The following is a 22,881-nucleotide window of genomic DNA, read 5'->3' as shown; positions in this document are numbered from 1 at the left end:
CTAGCAATGTACTTTTTTTTTAACCTTGTACTTTTTAATTACAGCAGCCTGTCTAATGTTATTTTAATTCAAATTCACTCAAGTTCTTGAGATTCTCTTCCATTAACCTAGCCTAAAACACTTTCTTGCAGTCTGTTAATTTTTCAGGCCAAATAATTTTATTTTATTTTTTTAAAGAATTGTTCTCTGTGTTTCTTATGAATTATCTGCTATAATGCTTTATAATTATTAGGCTTGAATCTTTTACTTGTACAGATATGAATTCCAAGACCTTGTGTTTTAGGAAAGTTGATTAAAAAGAAGAAATATTTCTTAGACTAGGAAAAAGGTTTTCTTTAAAGAAAAAAACAAAACAAAGCAACCACCAACAAAACGCAATCCCTACCTTAATAACTCTTGTTTTTCTCAGCAGATGAAGAGGAATGGACAATTTACAACTGTGTAGGCGTCTGGTATTCTGTGTTCTATTAAATGCTCCCCAACAACTGTTAGTTATTTCAAAATAATTAATGTTGCAGTATGTCAATACAGATATGAAGACATTTTGTCTCTTCATACTGAAACTGACTGTGCTGACTGAATGATAACAGAAATGTTTTTTTTTGGTCTGAAAGTGTGTTAATGCTTTGAATGGCTTTTTTCTTAGTGTAAAAAAAAATGTTGAGACTTAAGTGTACTCAGGGTAAATGAAAACTTCAGTAAGTTCTGGCAAAACTTATTTCCCCTCCTGCTTTATCAAATGTCATGGCAGTGGTTAGTGTACTTGCTAGTGGCTCTAAGAGGCTGATAGGTAATCTGTCAATTTTGTTAAAAAGAGAATGAAGTTTTATTTTGTTAAAGGAGTGTAAAAATACAGCTTAAAATATCTTATAGGGCTTGGATTTAGGGAACAATCTGACAAAGTTTCTGAATTGTTTCATCATTAGTGTATCCATATGAGTCACGTCACATCTCATCAGTACAAATATTAAAAAAACTGGGTTAGAAGAGCTTTTACTTTCTTCAGGGTACATGGTTATGACTCAGTGCCTCTAGTTGTGCGTGGGATGCTGTAACCACATTCTCTAGACTGCATTTTTGTTTAGCCAGAGCTCTGCTCTGTTTGTTTCTCTGAAACAGTTTTTTACATTATCTCATTTTCTTTAGGTTACCCCAGTGTATGAGGAGTGGACCACAATTGATTGGTACCAGTTTTTCTGCTTATGGGAGAAGCTGCCTGCTTCAATGAAACGTGTGGCTGAGCTGGTGGGGATTGAAGAAGGCTTTCTGGCCCGCTCTGTAAAAGGCAAAATCATAGCTAAGACAGAGAAACAGCACAGACAAATGTCAATCCACAAAAGGTAGCCACAAATGGATGTGAATGAGCAAAGACCAAAGCCTGTAATACGAGGGGTGGGTAGGCTTTTTTCAGGAACTGGTTTTCTTGATGTGTGAGCTGATAGATACGCTTAGAGAGAACCTGGGCCCAGTCTACTCCACAGTAACACTGTTATCACAAGATGTTTGTGCTGATGTTATTTGGAAACCATCTTCCATGTTTCTTTTCTGTGCTATGCTATAGCAGCACTCTGTCCTGTGCTATCACAGAGAATTTTACCTGTACTCTAATGTGCTCTGGATGATGATTATATTTCCATGTATACTTCTTTTTTTTTTTTTCTCTAGGTTTTTTACTAGTCTTGCCCTTCTGGATTTAATCAGTGAGGTTCCTTTAAAAGATATGACCAAGAAATATGGTTGCAGTCGTGGCCAGCTTCAGTCCTTGCAGCAGTCTGCTGCCACCTACGCAGGTAAGTTATGTGGGCAAAAAATCCACAAGAATCTTAGGTTAGTCTATTTTCTTTCCTTCCAGACAGGGGATAAGACAGCCACAGTGTGTAACAACAATCAGTCTTGTAAAACCACTTCCAACTTTATAACTTAATCTGTGGTTGCCCCTGCTTTGAGATGGAACCACAGAGCATGCTGTGGGAATGGGGCCAGCTGGGTGGAATCAAGCAGTGCCGTAGCATGCTGATGTCTGTGGAAACCATCTGTGTACTGTGCAGGAATGTAGTTTGTTCAATACTAAGTACAGAAATTAAGTACAAGTCCATTCTGAAGCTTTGCCGCGTTAGGAAAGAGTATCTTTCAATACGGGTAAAGCCCAGGGTCTTTTAGACAGCGTGCCTTTTTCCTGCTTGCAAAGTAATTGGTCAGAAAGTATAATTTTACAGTTTTCAAAAGGGTGAATCGTTCCCAGGTCGTTTATCACCAGGTAATGAGAGGTCAGAGAGCTGTCACCTTTATCATAGCTTCCTTATAAGGGCTGTGTAGGAGTATAGGTAGCAGCCCACTATGTGATCGAGATACTATTTTTTCTGTTCCCTAAGTCAAGTCTTACAGTACTCCGTAAATGGATCTTCAATTTTTAAGACAGTTTTAGCTCAACTTGAGAAACCATATGTGTGGGTTGCAGCATGAGTCAAAGCCCCAGAATGAAAAGGTCACGCCAACTGATGCGGAGTAGTTTAAATTAATTCTGGTAGTATAAATAACTTCTTGTTATAGCGGTTTCACAATTCTCTATTCCCAGTGTTAATCATTTTCAGCAATCAGGTAGATAAGTGCAGGAACAAAAGTAATTTGAAAAGTAAAATGAACTGTTGACATGACATATAGTTAAGAGATATGATAAAAACTGTATTCTATAATCACTATAAAAATATGGCAGTGAGGGATGCTGTGTCTTTCAGTTATTTTCATACTCTTATAGATGCAATACATGAGTAAGAAATGGTCTTTTCCCTGCTCTTTTCCTCTCCCATGTTTTGGGGACTGCAGTTGTAATCTTCGCCATAGGCTTTGCTACCTCCTGTGGTACTCTCTGTAACCGAAGTTCTGCAGGCCAAGTTCTGCTCTTAGGGACGTCAGTGCAGTGGCTTCTCTTAGTCCCTCTTGTCATTGCTTTTGCTATCTTCTTTTTATTGTGTTTGGTTCACAGGAATTCTGCTAGAGGATATGCACGTGCTTCACCTTGCAAGGTTAGAGTCTTTGGAAAAGCAGTGTTGTTCAGAGTTTCTACCTCACTTATAAACTATTTAATTCTAGATTACGTTGACTTCTGCAAGAGCAGCCCCTAGTCAGGATTGTAATAAACGTGAGTTAGGAAATGGTGGCCATTACTGTGAGTACTGGGAAGGTGACAAATGTGAAGGAAAAGTCTATTCATCTGGGACAGAGAGGGGAACGGATCCAGCTTGGTAGTATTGGAGGTAGAGTTAAGACTTATGTAACTTTTGTGTTTCAGGAATGGTAACAGTTTTCTGTAATCGACTGGGCTGGCACAACATGGAGCTGTTGCTCTCTCAGTTCCAGAGCCGCCTCACTTTTGGGGTTCACAGGGAGCTTTGTGACCTGGTACGAGTCTCTCTGCTGAATGCACAGCGTGCTAGGATGCTGTACAACGCTGGCTTTGTCACAGTGGCTGATCTTGCTAAAGCCAGTCCTGGTGATGTGGCAACTGCTCTGAAGAATTCAGTACCATTCAAAAGGTGAGAAATGAGAAAGTCCAGAAATAAAGAAGTTTGTTTATAAGGTGAAGGATTTCAGGATGAAACCTGTAATTAAATATGGCAACCTTTTGGGACTTGTTGCCAAATGTTACTTAAAAATAACTTGCAGGTCTCTGTGACTGATCACAGTAATTACATGATTACTCTGAAATTAATAGAAGCATGTTGTATTTGCAGCATGACTTTGTGAGACCTAAATTTTCTTCTTGTTCCTGAATTGTTAATGCTTTTTGGAGATTTTTGCTGCCTCAAAAAGGTTAACACTTTCGTGCTCCACCATATGAACAAATGAGTTCATGGTTTATTACTGTATACCATTTCAGATTCTCTTGCAATTTTCATGTTAGTGCAATGACAAACTTTCTCTATCATATACTTATTGGACTGTGTCATGGCACCTGTCTAGTTTGTGCTCCCGAGGTTACCTTTCTTTGCATGGAAGTGTGTAGATTCAGTCCTGGATCTTGCCTTAGTAGGGATTTGGGACTTATCTGGGGCACATATTTGGTTACAGAAACTTGGAATGCTTCTAAGGTATGCAGTGTAGAAAAAGCCAGTAATATCTTTCTTTCACTGATATCAATTTGAATGTGGAAAACTGAAACTGTTATTTCCCATTAAGCATGGTACATTTTGGACATAGTGCTTCTGCGAAGCTGTGATGCTATCTGAAATAGGAGCAGAGCAGAACAGGGCCAATTCCTTGGGTTGTTTGCTGTTTTCTGCATTAATTTTCAAATCTGTCTGTTACCTTTCCCACAGCGGTCGTAGGGCTGTGGATGAAGATGAAGAATCAGCAGAGGAGCGTCGGACTGTGCGCAGCATCTGGATGGCTGGAATGAAGGGTTTAACTGAAAGTGAAGCAGCTTTCCTCATTGTGGAGGAAGCCAGGGGACTTCTCCAGCAGGATTTGGCACTGATGGGAGTGCAGTGGAACCCAGAGTCTTTTCTTGAGTCTGATTCATCCTCTATGATTAGCAGTGAGTCAGAGCTGGAAAACAGACCATGTAGATCAAATGGAGAGCAGTCTTCTGAGTCTTCTAGAGTGTTAAACAAAAAAGTGTGCAGAGATCAACATCATAATAGCCTTGGTTCTCAGGTTGGAAATGTATCAAATATTAAAAAGGGATGCAAAAGGCGACTAAGCGGTAGTACAGCAAACTCCAGATTTGAGAACCAAGTCCCTTGTAAGAAACAAGCTCAAGCAGAGGAAAGGAATGATGACACTGTTCACAGTGCTAGAAAACATCCCAATATGAGCAGAGATAAGGAAGGAATTTCTCAGGTCAAAAATGAGGTAGATTCCAGGAGAGCAATTCCAGAACTCCCTACTGAGCAAAGAAGGACACCAACATTGAGAAAAATATCTTCAGCCTCTAGATTGATAAGAAGTATGGACACACATTTAAACCGGACTAGGAACAAAAATACTGTTTCAAAACTGCAGAGCTCACTACTTGAAGATTCAAGTATGCTTAACATAGATAAAGAAAAGCCTTCTACCTTCCACCCCGGCATTTCTAAAGATAATTTTTTTTCAGACCAAAATAATAAGGAATTTTTAGAAAAAAGGTCTGTAGCTCACAAAGTCTCAAATTCTGTACAGATGGGGGAAATTAATGGTGGGAGGAAAGATAAAATGGAGGAGTTGTTTACAGAGCCTTCCACCTCTAATGAAGGTGTGCCTAAGGGAAGAGCATGTTTTCGGGCGACTGTTATATTACAGGGTACTCCAAATATCAACAGGGAGATGCATGATACCGTAGAAAGTCCAGTAGTACCTGCTGCTGCTAGAATACAGAGAAACAAATATATTGATGGTAGGCAGAATAAAGTCAATGAAATGCAAACAGACGTGAGCTGTGCTGAGGCAACGACTGCTAAGCAGCACTCTGCTTTAGGCACAGATCATTGTAATGTGTGTGGTAGCTGCTCTGGAAATGGATGTGTCCATAATGGCAGCAGGAAACAGAAGCCTGCACATTTTTGTCCTGGTGATGATAAATCCTGCCATATTCAGATCCAGAGTGGTGACAAAAATGGGAGTGCAAAACCCAATGGAATATTGTTACAAGCTGGAGTACTACAGAAAGGCAACAGTCATCCTAAGGATATTCTGAAAGACTCTTTAGTAAATTCCAGAGCTGTTTGTGATGCAGATGGTGTTCAAAATGGTTCATCCTCTGGTCCTTTTTGTGACTGTAGAGACTTTGAAGACAGCTTACAGTTGGATACTCAGACTGAGAGCATAATAAAACAGGAGGCAGCAGCTGGAATCACAGGACAGCAGGGAATAGAGGGTTCAGAGTTGGCAGCAGTACCACAGCAGGAAACCTTCAGGAAACTAAGGACTTTGCAGACTGAAAATGCTACTGGTGAAAGGCTAGCTGCAACAGTAAGGAAACTGGGCTTATCAAGTCTTATCACAACAAATAATGTTATAAAAAGCACAGATCAGCACTGTGGTAACAAAGTTTTGGAGTCGGGAGACTTAAATGCACAGCCTATAGGAAAAGAAACAGAATTTGCACCTTTCCTTAAACAAAGTGATTTCTCTGTGACTGACTCCCAGCTACACAGTTTCCTACAAGATTACCAGACCCAAAATTCAGTGAAAGAGGAAGGTGCTTCTAAACGTCCTAATAAAGCAACCTCCCCTCTTGGTAGGGAGCAAGAACAAGTAGGATGCCATCCTGTCACTGAAACGAGCCTGAATATGAGTGATAGTTTGCTGTTTGATGATAGCTTCAGTAATGTCAGCGATCTTTCAGCTATGCAAGCTGTGGAAGCTGACAGAAAGGAACCTGAGGGAAGGCAGGGGGCTTTGCTTCCTGCAGATGGTCTTTTGCAGAATGTAAGGCCTGTTCAGAATAAATCTGATGTCAGTGACAATCAGAAAGAGCATGAGGGTCCAGCACAATGTAATGATGGCTCTCTAGCCTTCTCTGATCTCATTGCTGAAGTGTTGGATCATGAAAACTCCCCATCATTTCTGGGAGATATTCCTTCTTCATTTCACGGTCAGTTCCGATTAAGAAACCCAGTGATTTGTAACAATGACCCCAATCCAAAGGTTTTAGTAGTGGATCAAGGTGAAAAGCTCCAGAGCAGCCAGCAAACTTTGGAAGAGAAAACCCATCCAGTGGCATGTACTGATCACTCGTTTGAACTGAGCCCAGGACTGCAGGATGTATTAGACAAATGGCCTAGCCCTTCAGGCATTGAACCAGTTTCAGTAAATCTGCAAAGCTCCTGTTTGAAAGGGAAATTGGTTGATTCTATTGCTAATCAAGAGCCAGATGCAGTTTTTGAATTTGATCATCGTCAGGCAGAGCCTTTGCCCAATTGCCAGGATTTAAAAGACCATTACAGAATTAAAGAAAACAAAACAGAAGACTTGGATGTTCAGAAATCAGACTGTGTAACACTTAAGCTCAAGGGAAGCAACAGAACATCCTATCCTCCACCAGATAACAGTAATGGGTTTATTCCTCCAACACCCCCCAAAGAACTTTTTCCCCAAAGTTCTGTATCTCTCTCTGTGAAATCTACAAGGAAGAGGCAAGTTGCCTGCGTGAAGGAAGGGCAACTGATTGAGCCACAGCAGAACAGCAAAGGTGATGCAGAGCAGCAGGAAAAAACACTCCAGTTCAATTTGGAGAGTGTAGACCCAATTGAGACTGATGGGATAAAAGACGATTCCACTATAGACCAAGGCTTTTCACTGCAGCTGTCTCAGGATGTTTTTCCACTCATTCCCTTAAGTGCTGAAAGTTTCACTATTATTGATGTAGCAAGTGACAAAGTACTTTTCCAGACTTTTCTTGCAGAATGGAAGGAGAAAAGCAGATTCTCCATCTCAGTGGCATGTGAAAGAACAGAACGTCTGTTGTCGCCCAAATCAACGATTGGTGGCAGATTCAAACAAGGTTAGTTCAGTGTTCTAGCATGTTAATTTGTGAACAACAGGGTAGCGTCTTCCGCTGAAAGCAGGGATGGAGAAGGAAAGAATTTGCAAAAAAAGGAGGAAAATCACTGACATTAACTGAATATTGTCAGTCTCAGTAAAGCAAAGGAGCTGAGTGTTAGTAGGGGGATGGAGAGCTGGTGTCAAGCATTGCACTGTTAGGTCTTTGGTGACTGTAATGAAGCCTTAGCAGCTCATCTGTATGTGAAAATGTCTAAACATTCTTAACGTTTCTTATCTAATTTTAAATGGATCTGTGTTGTGCAGTTCCTTCGACATATGTACCTTTCCATGTCATAAGTTTTAGTATATTTTCAAATAAATAATATATTGAACAATAAACTGTATGGATTGCTCAGGGTCTCCACCAAGCAGTATTACTTGTGGGGTTGCCTCTGAAGTGAGGTTAAATATTTTCCAGTTTGCAAGATTTTAATTTGGTTCAGTGTATCTATGTATGAAATTCAGATCAGTCTCTGGATTGTTACTATATTTTTTTTACCCCCACAGAAATACTCATTTGCCGCAGTTTGTTTGCTGCTGCTGCTGTATAAACATACTTTTCTTTTAAAAACACAAGATGAAGCAGTTACATTTTTTGCTATCATATGGTCATACTAACAAAAAATCTTAGCTATCAAAATATAGTTTTGACAGACAAATGTGTAATGTTTTACAGATTGATAGGAGGGAATACAGTTCTGCCTGAACTTTTGAAGAGATTGCTAGAAAAGGCCAGAGTTTTGCAGGGATGCTATATTGGTGATTGTTTCTGCTAAGAGATAAAAGAAACTGTTGCTGTTGTATTCTTTTTTCAAAAAGAAATACAGATATTTTCTCCATATAGATAGAAATGAAGGTACATATTCACTTTAAACAAGTTTGCACTCAATTGTACGTACTTACATTTTCAGGAGTAAAATACTCTTGCATTTATGGATGCTGTTTTATAGTTGTAACTTAAAAATATTTCCTTAGTAAGTTCTCCCCAGAGGACGCAAGTTAAAGACGATGGATTTCCTGTCCAAGGCTGTGAAGACATCTTGGTAGTTGGACTGGCAGTGTGTTGGGGTGGAAAAGATGCCTACTATATCTCTTTACAGCAGATGCAAGACCAGAATGGTGAGTGAGCAGACAGGCTGTGCTGCATTACATGACACTGCATTTTAATAAAGTACTTGTGATAGATAGATTTTTGGAAGTACTATGATTATCCCTAACCCAGCTCAGTTTTGTGATGGAGTGATTTAGCCATATTATGGATCAGCACTTTTTAGCATTCAGCAGGCTTGAACAAGTTGCTATGGATATATCTGTGCTGCTATATAATAAGGCCAGGTAATTGGCTCAGGTGCTGAACTGTTGCTCACGTGTACTGCTTACATGTTAGCTTACTCCCGTGTTCCCTCTAGCTTACTTGCTTTTCTCTTACAACCTCTTCCAAATTCCATTCTCTAGATCAAATCTCAGGCTAGAATACTGAATATAACCCAGTCTGCGCTAGTGGCTAGGTTTTGATTCCTGGCCTTCCTTTTTTAGTAGTATAGACACAACACACTGTTTCTTGGGAGCCATTTCTGGTGTGATAAAGTATACAAAAGAGGTATAGATTTATTGTTATTTGTTCACTGTCCTACTGTTGTTTTAGCTGATCATATTCAAGATTTTATCTAGCTTTTCTTATACAGTGGGTATAAAGTTGATTTTGCTTGAATTTTCTGCCTTAGAAATCAGTCCGAGTTTGGCACCACCGCCTTTGGACAAAAACCTATCTGTAACAGAGAGATTGCAGCATCTGCAGCTCCACCTGCAGAAGAAGCAGGAGCGCTCACTTGTCGTGTATAACTTCATTCAGCACTACAAGACCCTGGTGATGGCTTGTGGCATCTCCTTGGAAGGAAATTTTGAGGACCCAAAGGTTGGCAGGATTAAGTAATTTATCTTGGGTAAAACTACTAGTTTAAACACACAAATGCAAAGACAGGAGTTACCTTCTGGTACTTTTCTTCTGTAATTTACATTTAAATATGCACCTCTGCCAGGGGGTTTAGGGAAATTTTCTTCCAGTGGAAAATCTAGAACAATGTTTGGAGGAGACTTCTTGTACTGTGTGTGTTCATGGTGCCTGCAAGAGAAACAGGGCAGATTCAGTGATGTGTTAACTCATTATTCTTTCATGCCTGAGTACTTAAGTGGGGAGGATGCGTGTAAATCCCTGGATGGGCATGAACTCTTGGCTTGTTGCTTATAAGAAGCTACCGACTGAAACGGCAGAAGTGCTTCTGGGCAGATTATTGAATCTCTGAGCAGAAGACTTTGTCACTAAAGGATTTACCCGCAATTTGTGTGGACTACTACTATTTCCTCAAAACAAAACAAAGTTTACATGTAATTTCAAAAGGTAGGGGTACCATCTGTTATTCAAATGAAACTCTAGGAAGAGGTAAAAGGACCTTCTTGCCTTTGATAGAAAAAGCTCTATGCATAGAAATTTCTGTTTTTGATTTTTACAGCTTACATCACATGTAGGCTGAATACCATGATGGCAATATTGAGGTCTGCAGGTAAGTAGCAAAGCTGTTCAACACTAGGACAAACTTAGCTTTTCTTACTAAAATCTAGTTCTAGGATGAAAATGAAGAGCAATAAAAGTAGCACCTTTCCCCATACTGTTCCATGTATGAAAAGAAGTCATACTCGTATTTGTTAAATTTAGTGATGCAGTGAATATATACATACATACACATTCACACCTCCACATCCCCCACATACCCCTACCTATATATGTGTTTACCTTCTGCTTGTGTGGCAGAGACAATGTAGAAACCTGTGCTTCATCCTATTTTGACACAACAAATTGAAATATAGCTATGAGCAAAATTGCTTTGAAGACAGTGGGAGGTAGGAGGCTTACTGAGAATAAAATTTGCCATGCACTATTCTTGCTACTAGTGCTGATATGCAGAAAATAGGAGAGCTCAGCTTGACTCATATTCTAGATCAACAGCAAGTCTTGATTTTTACGAAGTCAGTTTTCAGAGTAAACACGTTTTGATCACGATTGTCATATTTAATCCCTTTTATGTTAGGATTTAATAAGTAAAAAAAAGAAGGACAGCATTTTTAGATGTGTTAGGTCAACAAAGGGTATGATCTTCAAATGTGCAGAATTAACTTTCAGTTAAAATGAAACTTTTCGTTGACTTATGCCATCTTAAAGGTTTTAGCTGAAATCATGTAACTTTTCCACAGATTCTTACAGTCTGCCAGACAAATCAAGAAAAATGATCTGCAGTAAAACCTTGCGTTAACCCCCAGTCAAATAATATCGTGTTATGATTAAAATGGAAAAAAGGTCTCATGGAGGTCTCTCTTTTTAAGGTTGCATGTTGGCTGCTTGATTCTGGCTCTAAGGAACGTACACTTCACAGCATGGTGACTACATTTCTACCCAATGAGCTACCTCTACTGGAAGGGGTAGGCACTGGCCAGGGAGTGCAAAGCCTGGGGCTTAGTGCCAGTAGAGATCATTCAGGGCGGTACAGAGCAGCAATAGAATCTGTGCTCATCTTCAATGTCATGAACCAACTCCATGATGAATTACAGAAGCAAAATCTGACAGGTAAAGAGAGATCCTCCACTTGAGGGTAAAGACAGACGGTAAGGGTAGCTATACTACCATAAACTGAATGATCAGTGGAAAAGAGAGGAGGCTTGGGAGTTCTTATCTAAGTGTATTCTGTAGTAAGATGTTGATCTTTTAAGAGAAAAGAGGAATATTCCTGTGGAAATAATCTGTTTTGTCAAAAAATCAACCAGGGGAAAATTTGTGAATTCATTATAGGATTTAAGATGATTTTGTATCCCAAATATCCACCAGTTCCACTGGTTCAGGCAGCTACCCAAGATTAAACAGACCTAAGTCTTATTTAAAATCTTTGAATCAAACAGATCCTTACCTCCCAGGTTAGTACCCTGGTCACTATGAAGGCACTTCCGGGTCTGTCTGTGGTTTCTCATCAGCATTTTGAAAAACCTTTTCTTTTCCTTGTCAGATACAATTTTTAAAATCCTCAGATATTCTCTGAAGGATATTTCTTACTCTTTGGCCTGCTAATGTAGCATTCTTTCCCTTTATATGCATTGTGCCCATGAAACTTTTGTGATCCTGTAACAAATGATCTGGTGCTTTGGCACTAACATTTGCTGAGTGTTTGTTCCTATTTGAAAAGAAACAAAAAAGCCCAAAGCATGTACCTATTGATGGGCTTTGTGATGTTATTTCTGCTAAATGCATCCAGAGCCTAAGATTAAGGTCTGTCCAGTCTTACTGATGTCTTTTATTTCAAGTTTACCACATCATTTATGACTGTGACAACTAAACCTTAGAACATTTTTAAAAAGGTGGGTGTTGGAATGAAAGTGTATCAAGCTAGAAAGCTTTACATTAAGCACATCTGCTTAATGTAGATATCCAAGGAGATGTGTATTTCTTAGGGAAAAAAACAGCACATTTCTGACAGAATTTAACTTAAATACTTTTGTGATAAATGTCTTACTATGAAATATTCCAGAAATAGAAGTATTTAAATTAAATCTATTAAAAGTTTTCAGTGTGTCAGGACATTCAGTTTTTTAAAAACCAAGAATTTCCCTGTTGCTTTTTTATGAAACTGTTGCTGTTGATCTGTTTTTGATGTTAAGTTTTTCTTGTCATTTGTACTTACTACAGAAGTGTTTTCTAAAGTGGAGATGCCCAGCCATTATTGTTTGGCTCTGCTGGAGCTGAATGGCATTGGCTTTAGCACAGCAGCATATGAAACCCAGAAACAGGTCATGCAAGCTAAACTAACTGAGATTGAGACCAAGGCATATCAGCTGGCAGGCCACAGTTTCTCCTTGACCAGCCCTGATGACATTGCAGAGGTACGTGAGGATTAGGGTGGGAGGGAGAAGGCCTTCTCAGAAGTTACTCTCAAGATGCTTTTGCTTATATGTATATGCATATGAAGAAAGGACAAAACACAATATAACTCTTCTCAGAGTTGATTAGTCTTTATGCTAATTATGAGCTTGCTGCCTGCAAGGTGCTGTACATCTTCTACTTGTTACTGATTGTTGTGATTTCTGCTAACGTCAGCAGAAATAAGGAAGGTAGAAGTGAAGTGGAAATAAATATGTCTGTATAGGACCTTGGCTCCTCATGGAGCGAGCATGAGATGGTCTGCCAATCAAATGGCTTTTGGAATAGTTTGGTTTAATGGTGCAGGACTAGACCAGCTTTGTTGGAACAGCAGTAGTTTGCATACATTAGATGTGATATCATGTAATCTCAGTCTAAATATAGTTGTACTGAATAAGCTGAGTTGTTGCTCTTGTCCCTTCACAGGCATGAAAGAGAAGGAAAGACTGCTTTACAAGTTTAGAATGCATTACTGCCTTTTTTTAAGAACCTGTCAATTTGTTTATAGAACTGATTTCTTTTTTAAAAGCCTAGGAAAGAGATTTGTATTTAAATTACTGATGCTTTTATTCCTGAAGAACATTACTTTCTGTTTCTTATGTATGCTACATGGTATCACAGGAGTAGCTTAGGATTGCTATGCATACAGTTCTTCGTTTTAGTTCATTAATTTCTTTTTGAGGGGCTATACTTGATATGTAATAATAAGTAATCAAAATTTGCAAGCAACAATCACTAAAAGAAGTTCATAGAAATGTTCCTGCTTTGTTGCAAATGCAGAAGTTTTGCTCTGTAGTATTAGCCTGAGTTAGAGCTCCTGAAATAATGCTCAGCTCTATTCTTACTCTGCTTCATGGAAAAGGGTAAGAAAAGTTTTTCTAAAATGCTGTTCTTTGAACTACAGAGGCTTGTTTTTCATGTAGAAATTTTGTTAAGAATCACGTGAAGTATCTTTTAGAGATTAGTAGAGCTTCCCTCTTCTAATTTTGTGTCAGTAAAACTTTTATGCTACATAAATGTGTGAGATAGAAACTTCTATTCCTTTCTGCCAGCTGTGAAATGAAATACAATAGCTGTTAAATTGTGTACAATGCTACATAGAATGAAAAATGAAGAACTGTGTTGTATATGTCAACTAGTGAGCACATACTTCATTTTCCAGCTTTTGATAATTTCTTAGAAAAACTAGTATTCTGGCATACTATAAAAAGTATTTGTGACCACCTCCTTCTGTGCCATTCATGTTGCACTGAAGCCTGTTCCCTACTAACACTTCTTTTTCTTCACCAATGTTCTTTCCCCTATTAGTCATCTTGACTCTGTTTTGTTACAGTTGACTATCAGCAGTAACCTCACAGATTGGATGGAGTTGATTACCTTCCCTAAAAACATACCTCTGAACTCAAACTTACAGTATTTAGGAGATGAGATTTTAGCTTGCATTTTGTAGCTAATTAAAACAAGAAGGAATGACTGACAGCAGAGATCTTTAATCAGCTTTTTAATTACCTGAAGCATTCCTACTGTCCTTTGGCTGAAATAAGCTGTTTAAGTGCTGAATCCCTTTTTGTGTTCTCCTGGGAGTAGCATGCAGAAACTGATTTGAAACTTTGGCCTTTTTCAGGTTTTGTTCCTGGAGCTGAAACTGCCACAAAATGGAGATGTGACAGTTCAAAGAAACAAGAAAACTCTGGGTTACACCAGAAGAACAACTGCTAAAGGAAACATGGTTAGGTTGAGCAAGCAGTTCAGTACAACCAAGGTACAGTAAAGTCTGGGTCTGGTCTAAAAGTAGTTGTAAAAGTAACTCCCTCTTCCTTCACACATCCACTGCTTGGATACCTTGGAGTTAGGTATGCTGACTTAGGTGAAAGGAAACTTATTACTGCCTCTCCTCTGCCAGTTACCACTGTAAATTCAAACTGGATTCAGCCTTCTTCGTTAGCAGTTATTAACTATTCCTACTCTTCTAAAGCCCAAGTATAGCGAGGACATAACTTCAAATAGCAGGTTTCAGTGAGAATAGTCAGGCAGAATTTGATTTTTCAAACCAAATGTAAGACCAAAATAATATAATTATTTTGTAAAACCGATAGCAGAAGAATGTTTCAACATCAGCTTGAAAGACACTTAAATATCATGGTGATTAAGTACAGTATTTTTCCTACCAGTTACCACACAGTCTGAATTTTGTGCTTCAGAGAATGCTTCTTCAGAATGGTTGATCTTATGGTTTATCAAATTTAGCATTTCAAAAGATTGTATATATGTGAAGGTGATCAACTACTGCAGGCTAATGGGTACTCTTGTCAGACAAGTGACATTAGCAGATATATATGTTCCCCGTTTTCAGGACTCATTAACGTATTGTTTTCTTAGTTTCACCTTGTTCAGCGTAGTCACTGGCTGGAAAGCAAGTACTGATTTTTGAAACTAAAGTGGCTATGAATAAATAAGTGTGGTAGTGGTGGCAGAGCAGGGAGCAAGAAGCAAAGTGAGGATTCCTTCCTTTTGTGATGTGGAATGCAGAGGTTGTAAGTGCCTGCTACATCAAAAAAATGTTGTATCTGAGAAATGTTTGTATAACATTGTCTTTTGAAAAGTGGTCTTAGCATGTAGATAAGGGAGAAGAGGGAGACAAATATGCAAGAAGATGGAGGAGAAGCATTAAGCTGAGCAAAAATAGGCAATGTAGGGGTCCCATGGCAAGTGGTGCCATGAGCATTTCAGGTGACTTATTGGTTGGTGCAGACTAACGGCAGTGATGAGGATGCAAAAGTCCAAAGAGAGGTGATTGCCTTGTTTGTGTGTAATAAAGCTGCAGCTGTATCTCATGGTGTTTTCGTTGTCCGTGTGTAGGCAGTATAAGTGGAAAAGGTAGCCATTTGATTTTAAGGCAATGAAACTGGAAACTCACTGTGGGTGAAGGAGTTACTTTTCCCTGCAGAATTGCAAAAATAAATAAATAAATAAATTTATATATTTTATATATCTTATTTATAAATAAAGCTTTTAAGGCAATTAATTATAGTTGTGCTCTTTTCTCTCCATAAGGATGTTTTGGAGAAATTAAAGACACTTCACCCATTGCCAGGGCTCATACTAGAATGGAGGAGGATCAACAATGCCATTACTAAAGTGGTGTTTCCGCTACAGAGGGAAAAAAGATTGAATTCTGTGTTGGGAATGGAAAGGATATATCCAGTGTCACAGACTCACACAGCTACAGGTAAAGAAATGTGTAAAAAAATTTTCCCTTGTTATTAACTTTTGACAGTGTTTGTATGAGGTAAAGATCAAGGAAATCAAGACTGTGCTCTCTTTCAAAACAAATAAAAATACAGAAATACCTCTGTCATGTTAACCTGCACTAAAAGTCTAAGTGTGTTAAAATACATATTTTTTTTGTTCCCCGAGAAGTGTTATTCATTTCTTGCATATATTAGCATGTAAATCTCTGACCCTGGAACAGGTTCTGGATTTTAGGGTTTCTTATTAGTGAGAAGGAAGTGCTGCAGTGGAACCACCTTAATGAGCTGGAGCTCATTAAACCCAAATTATTTTTCCTTTTCTTCAATTTTCTCATTTTTTTCCCCAAAACATTTGGTTGTTGGAGATGCAGATGTGTGTTCTCCTGTGTTAGGTTAGAGAGGCTCCTTTTGGACTCTCACTTAATTATGCCTTGTCTTCCTTCTCAGGTCGAGTAACTTTCACGGAGCCAAATATCCAGAATGTGCCAAGAGATTTTGCGATTGAAATGCCCACTGTGGTTGAAGAAAGCCCACCCTTTCGAGCTGTTTATTCTCGTGCTGTTTGTGGCAGTAGGTAGGGAGGATCTTAGCAAAGCTTCTGTCTACTTGCCTAGTCTTAATGTGGTCAATCTGTGAAATTTCTCTTTTCTGACTTTGCCTGTGGCTGCTGTCTTGTCAGTGTGACTCATTACTCAGTGTTTCCCGTACGCTTTCAGAGGAATAAATACCAGAGCATTCAGTGACACATGAAAGACATAATAATACTAATGGCATGTGGCTCCATGTAGCCACTTGCTTTTTGTAGTTCTTTATGAAACCCTACAGTTGGATGGAAAGCCTGAGTCTAAGGAGTAACTAAACTGGTTAGAATCTGGTTTGACTTCCTAAGAGCTACACTGAAAGAGGGTGGGATATTGTGGAAGGAATAGAAGAAAGCTCAGACATTTTATGCTGTGCAGCTCACTGTGTAAAGGAACATGGGCGAACATATTTTTTGTTCTTTGCTATTAATTTCATTTGTGATAAAGCACCTTCTTCAAAAGCATGCAGGTAGCACCCTATTTGGACATCGTTACATGCCAAAGAATAAGCAGTTGCGTGGAAGTCGTGAACTGTCAAGGTGGATTTTTTGGCAGCTAGCTTGTGAGCCTTCATACTTGGTTGTGGTTTTCTCTCCTTTCAGTTTCTCTTCTTTTCCCACTCAGGTTCTTGTTCCACGTGTCCTCTAGGAAAAGAACCAGGACTAGCCATGGAGGCAGCAGTGTCATTTTGAGAAATAGCTCTGGCAATGCTTAGGCTTGCAGCAGTTATGCAGGACAGTGAGCTGGGTTCCATAGGGAAGCAGCCCATCAATGGAAAGGAGTCCTTGCTGAACTTGAGAGAGGCCTGCTTTTCAGACTGATTTTTTGGAAATACATTCCTTAGTTAAACCACTGTGTTCAGAAGCAGTGCAATTACAGAGGCACAGAGATGACTTCTGGCACAAAAGAAGCTGTCATGTAGTCTCAATCTGATAGGCCTTACAAACTTCAGTCCAAAGTGTCTTTTTTTCTTAGTAATTACCATACCTGTCTGTCTCCTCCTTTTTACCGTAAGAAGCTTCTGACCAAAGCAATGTAACTAAATTAGATAGTGATTAAAAGCCCTTACTCACAAAAAGAAATTGGGAACTTCTGCTGGACAGTGTGATTATCTGTAGCTCCTGCACGTTGTCCCTCACCTTTATTTCTTTTGAAAACGTATTTCTGTGACTGTTGTGCTATCCTTCATCTCCTTGATCCCTACCATCCCTGAAAAGACAAGGTATAAGAGGACAAAGGGAGTGCCCAAGGGAAGAACAGGTGGTGTCTTCCATGCTTTGCTCTGCTGAATTTTCATGGATCTCAAAGAGATACCTTTTTCATTCTAATAAAGAAGTTGATCAGGTCCCTGACCCAGATTTCAGGGGCTTATAAAGGCCTTTCACTGGACAATTTTTTGCTCAGTCTTTAGCAAGGAAACATGCAGGGTGTTATAAGCATATCATTTGTACTTTTGCTCTGTTTTTACAGGTATACTTTTGGTTTTGCATGTGTACTTGTGATGCTAGGGGGGGTCTTTTCTGTCTCTATTAGCAGTTGGTTGGAGTAGATGTTCTGCATATGAGAACAATGTTGACAGAAGACTTGGCACTCAAGGTGGTGTGTTGAACTTTTAGGATTCCTGTAGGACTCCTTTCTTGCCTTTTTGGAATGCTCCTGTCACAGATCTGGGGCTTTTCATCTTACCTGTTTTGGATCATAATTATCCAGTTTCTGGACCAAACCCTAAATATACTAGGAATATTTACCCCTAAATCTATTCAGTCAGTAAATCCCATCAGGTGTACATATGGTCTCAAATTCTCACACGGTCAAATTAGGTATGGGTTGTCCAGCAGAGTGGAATAGAGGCTACTGTCTTACTTGCTTTCACTGATTCTTTGTGACAAAAATGATTATGTATCTTTAAGTGTTTTAAACATAGTTGAAGAAAAGTCATTCTTTGTCTCCACAGAGGTAGAAGGCATTCCAGTATTTTGCCTAATGGTGTAAATATTCAGGGTGAAGACAGATCTGAAGGAAGAGGAATCCCATTTTCTGTTAGCATGCGGCATGCTTTTGTTCCCTTCCCAGGTAATAGCCAGATCCTGCTCCTGTGCAAGCTACTTGTTAAGAATATAGATAACAAAAAGTCCTAGATCTTATGAAGAATTAAGAAATGGTGATGGTACATATCTGAGCAGTCTCCTTGGGAAACTAATGCAGTACTTAGTGTGCTCTCAAAATATTCACAAGAAGACTGTAAAGAACAACGTTTTAATTCGGTATTCAAATGTTTTTATTGCAATGTTCACACCTTTATTCCCTCTCTAAGAATACATATTTTTTAAGGAGCTATACTTAAAGAGCTCTTAATGCACAAATTGCACTCTGCTAGGATTCTCTCTATCCCAATGTCTATTTTCACATTGTCTGCCCTGGCTTAGTACAAGTCTGCTGGTCTGATCTCTGTGCTAGATTTCTATGCAGACACCTGGTCAGATACCTCTCTGGGTATATTTGATGTAGGGCCTGGATGGTAAACAGGCAGGCCTGGGCATTGGGGAAACAGGCATGAATTTGTTAGATTTTATTTCTACTGCTGACTAGCACAACTTTCAGCAGGGACAGAAGCAACTTCTGAAGGTATTCACAAGAAATAGAGGCTGAAGTTGCATAGACAGGGCTGTCGGAAACTTTCAGAGCAGCAGGTGCAAGCACAACACCTAAGAAACTTCAGTCCTTTTCACTGTGGTTAGCCTTTGTGAGGTTAACTCCAGGAGATGAGGGGAAAGTTCTGTGGTTTAGTAATAGATGTTATATCTTCTTTGCTGTTACTACATGGACATAAATGATGGCAACAGTCAAGAAGATGTGATTTGGGCCTTCAGTTTCTGAAGAGGTGGAGAGTCATGTGCTTGGGATGTTGTTGCAGTAATTTATAAAATAATGATTTAGCCTAATTTGTTGACTTCAGGTGGCTTAATCTTGTCTGCTGATTACTCTCAGCTTGAACTGAGGATCCTTGCTCATTTGTCTCGTGACTGTCGACTCATTGAAGCCTTGAACAGGGGTTCTGATGTCTTTAAGAGCATTGCAGCAGAATGGAAGATGATTGATCCTGAAGCTGTTGGAGACAGCACCAGACAACAAGCTAAACAGGTAATTTTTAGGAAAAAAACAGCAAATTTCTTGGCAGGAAGGTTTAGTGTTCAAAACGTCAGGAGTCACAGTAGTATGGTTTTCTGTTTGAGTTTGGCTGTGACTTTTCAGTAATTGGTTTGAAAGTCCTCCCGATCCTAGCAAGTTTTAGCTGGGGCTGTCTGGGTTTTGGGGGATGGGAGCGGAGAAAGGCAGCATGAATGCCTTGGACTTGAAGGTAGTCTCTCTTCTTGAATGATTGCCCTTGTTACCATACACTTGTTTTCTAGTGAATCACGCTATTTTGGCTCAGGTTTCTCTGCATGGCTCACCATATGTTTGTGGTTTTTTGCACTGTCCTCTGGCAGATTTGCTATGGAATCATCTATGGAATAGGAGCGAAATCTTTAGGTGAGCAGATGGGGATTGATGAAAATGATGCTGCCAATTACATTGAATCCTTCAAATCAAGATACACAGGTTAGGATAAGGCTATTTGGGAGCTGGGTGTTTTTTGGTGGTGGTGTTGGTGTATGATTTTTTTATTTTTTATTTTTTTTGGGGGGGTGGTTGGCTTGCTTTTGATTTTTAAACCCCTTCACTTCATGTCTCTTTAAATCCTAAATTTCTCTCAGCACTCTACTACTCCTATCTTTTTCAAAAAAGCTTTTCATGAAAAAGCCTAGTGCATAAGCAGAGCAGTTTGATACTCCATAATGTTTTACTCTATACTTCTGTTTTATTCATCTTTAGGACACTGTTGTTTGGTTATTACATTTGTCAGCCCTGGGAATTCATTTTAAACTTCAGCTTCATGAAGAAGAAACTCTTTTCTTTATTAAAACACAATTTCAAAGGATATGTAATATGATTTTAGATCACGCTTCTTACAATACTTAAATATAACTGATCTCTTTTGTCTTCTGATTTCATTGAATTTTAAACTGTTTTGCTTATAACTTACATTTTTATCCATCTGCTCAGAGTAGCTCTCCTGTACTTTGCAAAAAGTTATTGTTGTGTTTCTAAGAAGCGTGTAAGCACGTTAATTTTTAGGAAAGCTATAGAAAGAGTAGAGCTACAATCAGAAAATGAACGGAGGGCAAATGGTATGAGACAGATAGCTGTAATCATAAAACTTTGAAATGAGCTGGAAAATTATGTTCTGAAGATTCAGGATTTTCTTCTTTAGGAGACAAATGCTGAGGAATGGTTTCCTATTAAGAGTGCGTTTATTCTCCAGTATATCCATTCTGGATAGTCCCTCCTCCAAATACCACTAGAAATGACTTGCTGCTTCCTCCCCCCCTCAGTAAACGTGCAGTCACACAATCTCTGCAATGTGCAAAGACCATATCTTGTAATTTTACTTCCTATGAATTTTCACTTCTGCGTATTGCCATTGCTAAATTACCTACCTAGTGGATTGACTAATGCTGTCAGTCTTGATCTTGAATAGCTCCTTTTTTGTTTTATATTTTGTAAACCTCGGAAAGTAACCATCTGAAGTTAACTTCTTCCACTTCAGTGCAGTTGTTACCTGAACTTACAATGATAGAGACTCTTCCATGTCTCACCTTTCATTGACCTAAGTTTCTTTTTAACACTTTTGATGGATTGGCTCCTTCCCTTGCAGAGCACAGGTGGGTGAGTTTTTCATCTTAGAATTTGAAGTGACACAGTCTGAAGTCAGGCAACCTGAGGCAACAAGAGCTCTGACTTCTGCTTTAAACTTACCCCCTTCCTGCTACTTGTCTTTCCAGTGCTGTTCCAGGTCCTGACCTCTTCATTAGCAATAATCCACGTATGATTCTCTGTGCCTGGCCACTGTGCAGAAATGACTTCCTACCTCCTTTTGCACAGCCAGATATCGTGACACTATGCACTCTCTTCCACCTCAAAAGTCTTAATAAGTTTCCCAGCAGAGCTGAGAATAGGCTGAATAAGTGATTGTGTGCTTTTGAATCCTTCACTGACAGGGTCTAGGAAACGTAAAGAAATACCTTTGTGCTGCTTGGGTTTCCCAGGCTGCTTTCACTGACCTCAGTGAGGAGTCAAAATGGAACATCAGGTGTCTTGGTGAAAACTTTCTCTTTCCTTTCACAGGGATTCAGAAATTCTTGAGGGAGACAGTAAAGAGCTGCAGAAGAGACGGGTTTGTGCAGACCATCCTGGGAAGACGGAGATACCTGCCAGCTATTGGAGATCCAAATCCCTACAGTAAAGCTCACGTATGTTGAGTGCAGTACTTTCCTTTTCTTTTTTGTGTTAGGTTTTTATATGTATCCATAACTGTGTTTTTAGAGGGTCTACGAGCCATTTTGGTCATGACCTTCCACTTCTCACTTAGTTCATTGTTTCCTCAGTTGTTCTCTGAATAACAAAGCTTTTGTCATGATCTGTTTGACGTAAGTCTTCTGTGAAGACTGGGTGTGCTGCTGTCATCACTGTGCTAACCTCACTTCATAATTCCCATTTGGAACTAGAATGAGTAATTTATTGATGTAAGCGGACATGATTTTAAAAAGCCTCCACACAGTGATGTGTTTTAACTCTTCCCACTCAGAGGTCTTTGCATGTTATACTCTTTCAGCACTTGAATAAGAAAGGGGACTTAAAGTCCTATATTTTGGGGTATTTGTTTCTTTTCTTATGTACTCTCAGAGGAAAATTGCTCTACCTTGTTAGATAAATATTTATTTAATATACTCCTACGCATTGGCATTATTTTTTCTCAAGGTCATTTTGGACACAACCGTCATACATGCTGTACTTCAGTAAGAGTGAATTGACTCCCTGGAGAGGTGTTGGTGCATTTCTGTGGGGAGAAGGCATTATACTTCTCAGTAGGAAGATGAATCAGGTTGTGTGGAATTAAAGACTAGAGTGGAAGATGGAGAGGGTGGAGGAGTTTGTACTCTGAGTAGTTGAAAGGGAAACAAGGAGATGTTTTAAAAAAAAACGTTTTTTATTTTTTGAGATGATTTGACTGTTTAATCTGAAGGATACTTCAATATGAAGCTTTGTAGATGTACCTTCTGTTCAACTTTAATAAGATTTAAAAGAATAAATCAAAGACCAATTAATGAATTATCTTCACTTTCATTTCAGTTTCCTCATAACTTTTTGTAAACATTTCAGTTCTGATCTGAGAGACAGAGAAGACCCTCAGAATACAGTTTTCTTGTCTCAGAAGGGGAATGGTAGAGAGTTTTTGTGTGTGGGGAAAAAAACACCGTTGTGTCAAAGTGGTCTGGTGTGGTTTTGCACAGCTGTAATGAGCTGGGAGTTAGGGTTTGATGCAGTATGACTGATAATTATCCATTCCTGATTGTTTTGAAGATAGGCAGAAGTGTCTCATGGTCCTTGGATTTGCAGTGAGATTTTTCTGGTCCTCATGAAAGTCTGTAACCATGTGTATATGCTTCTCCCTCTTCAGGCTCGT

At 39.2% G+C, this 22,881-nt stretch overlaps 1 protein-coding gene across 4 annotated transcripts in view; it reads left to right on the top strand.

Annotated features, from left to right (window-relative positions):
• POLQ (DNA polymerase theta) overlaps window positions 1-22,881 on the top strand; it is a 54,837-nt gene that overhangs the window by 24,431 nt on the left and 7,525 nt on the right. For 2 of the 4 annotated variants that reach the window (XM_080576801.1, XM_080576803.1), the window contains exons 13-27: window positions 1,147-1,340; window positions 1,666-1,790; window positions 3,290-3,533; window positions 4,317-7,483; window positions 8,500-8,643; window positions 9,249-9,439; window positions 10,903-11,143; window positions 12,254-12,447; window positions 14,109-14,246; window positions 15,539-15,713; window positions 16,183-16,309; window positions 18,271-18,389; window positions 19,273-19,457; window positions 19,805-19,916; window positions 21,543-21,667. In XM_080576801.1, coding sequence (XP_080432927.1) covers window positions 1,147-1,340; window positions 1,666-1,790; window positions 3,290-3,533; window positions 4,317-7,483; window positions 8,500-8,643; window positions 9,249-9,439; window positions 10,903-11,143; window positions 12,254-12,447; window positions 14,109-14,246; window positions 15,539-15,713; window positions 16,183-16,309; window positions 18,271-18,389; window positions 19,273-19,457; window positions 19,805-19,916; window positions 21,543-21,667 — 5,481 coding nt within the window. Of the gene's footprint in view, window positions 1-1,146; window positions 1,341-1,665; window positions 1,791-3,289; window positions 3,534-4,316; window positions 7,484-8,499; window positions 8,644-9,248; window positions 9,440-10,902; window positions 11,144-12,253; window positions 12,448-14,108; window positions 14,247-15,538; window positions 15,714-16,182; window positions 16,310-18,270; window positions 18,390-19,272; window positions 19,458-19,804; window positions 19,917-21,542; window positions 21,668-22,881 lie in introns of those variants that run through there. The other 2 variants (XM_080576802.1, XM_080576804.1) reach the window with 2 other exon arrangements.

The sequence above is a fragment of the Anser brachyrhynchus genome, assembly GCF_964034855.1.
Source record: "Anser brachyrhynchus genome assembly, chromosome: 1".
Lineage (NCBI taxonomy): Eukaryota > Metazoa > Chordata > Aves > Anseriformes > Anatidae > Anser > Anser brachyrhynchus.
This window is presented reverse-complemented; position numbering and strand designations above follow the sequence as displayed.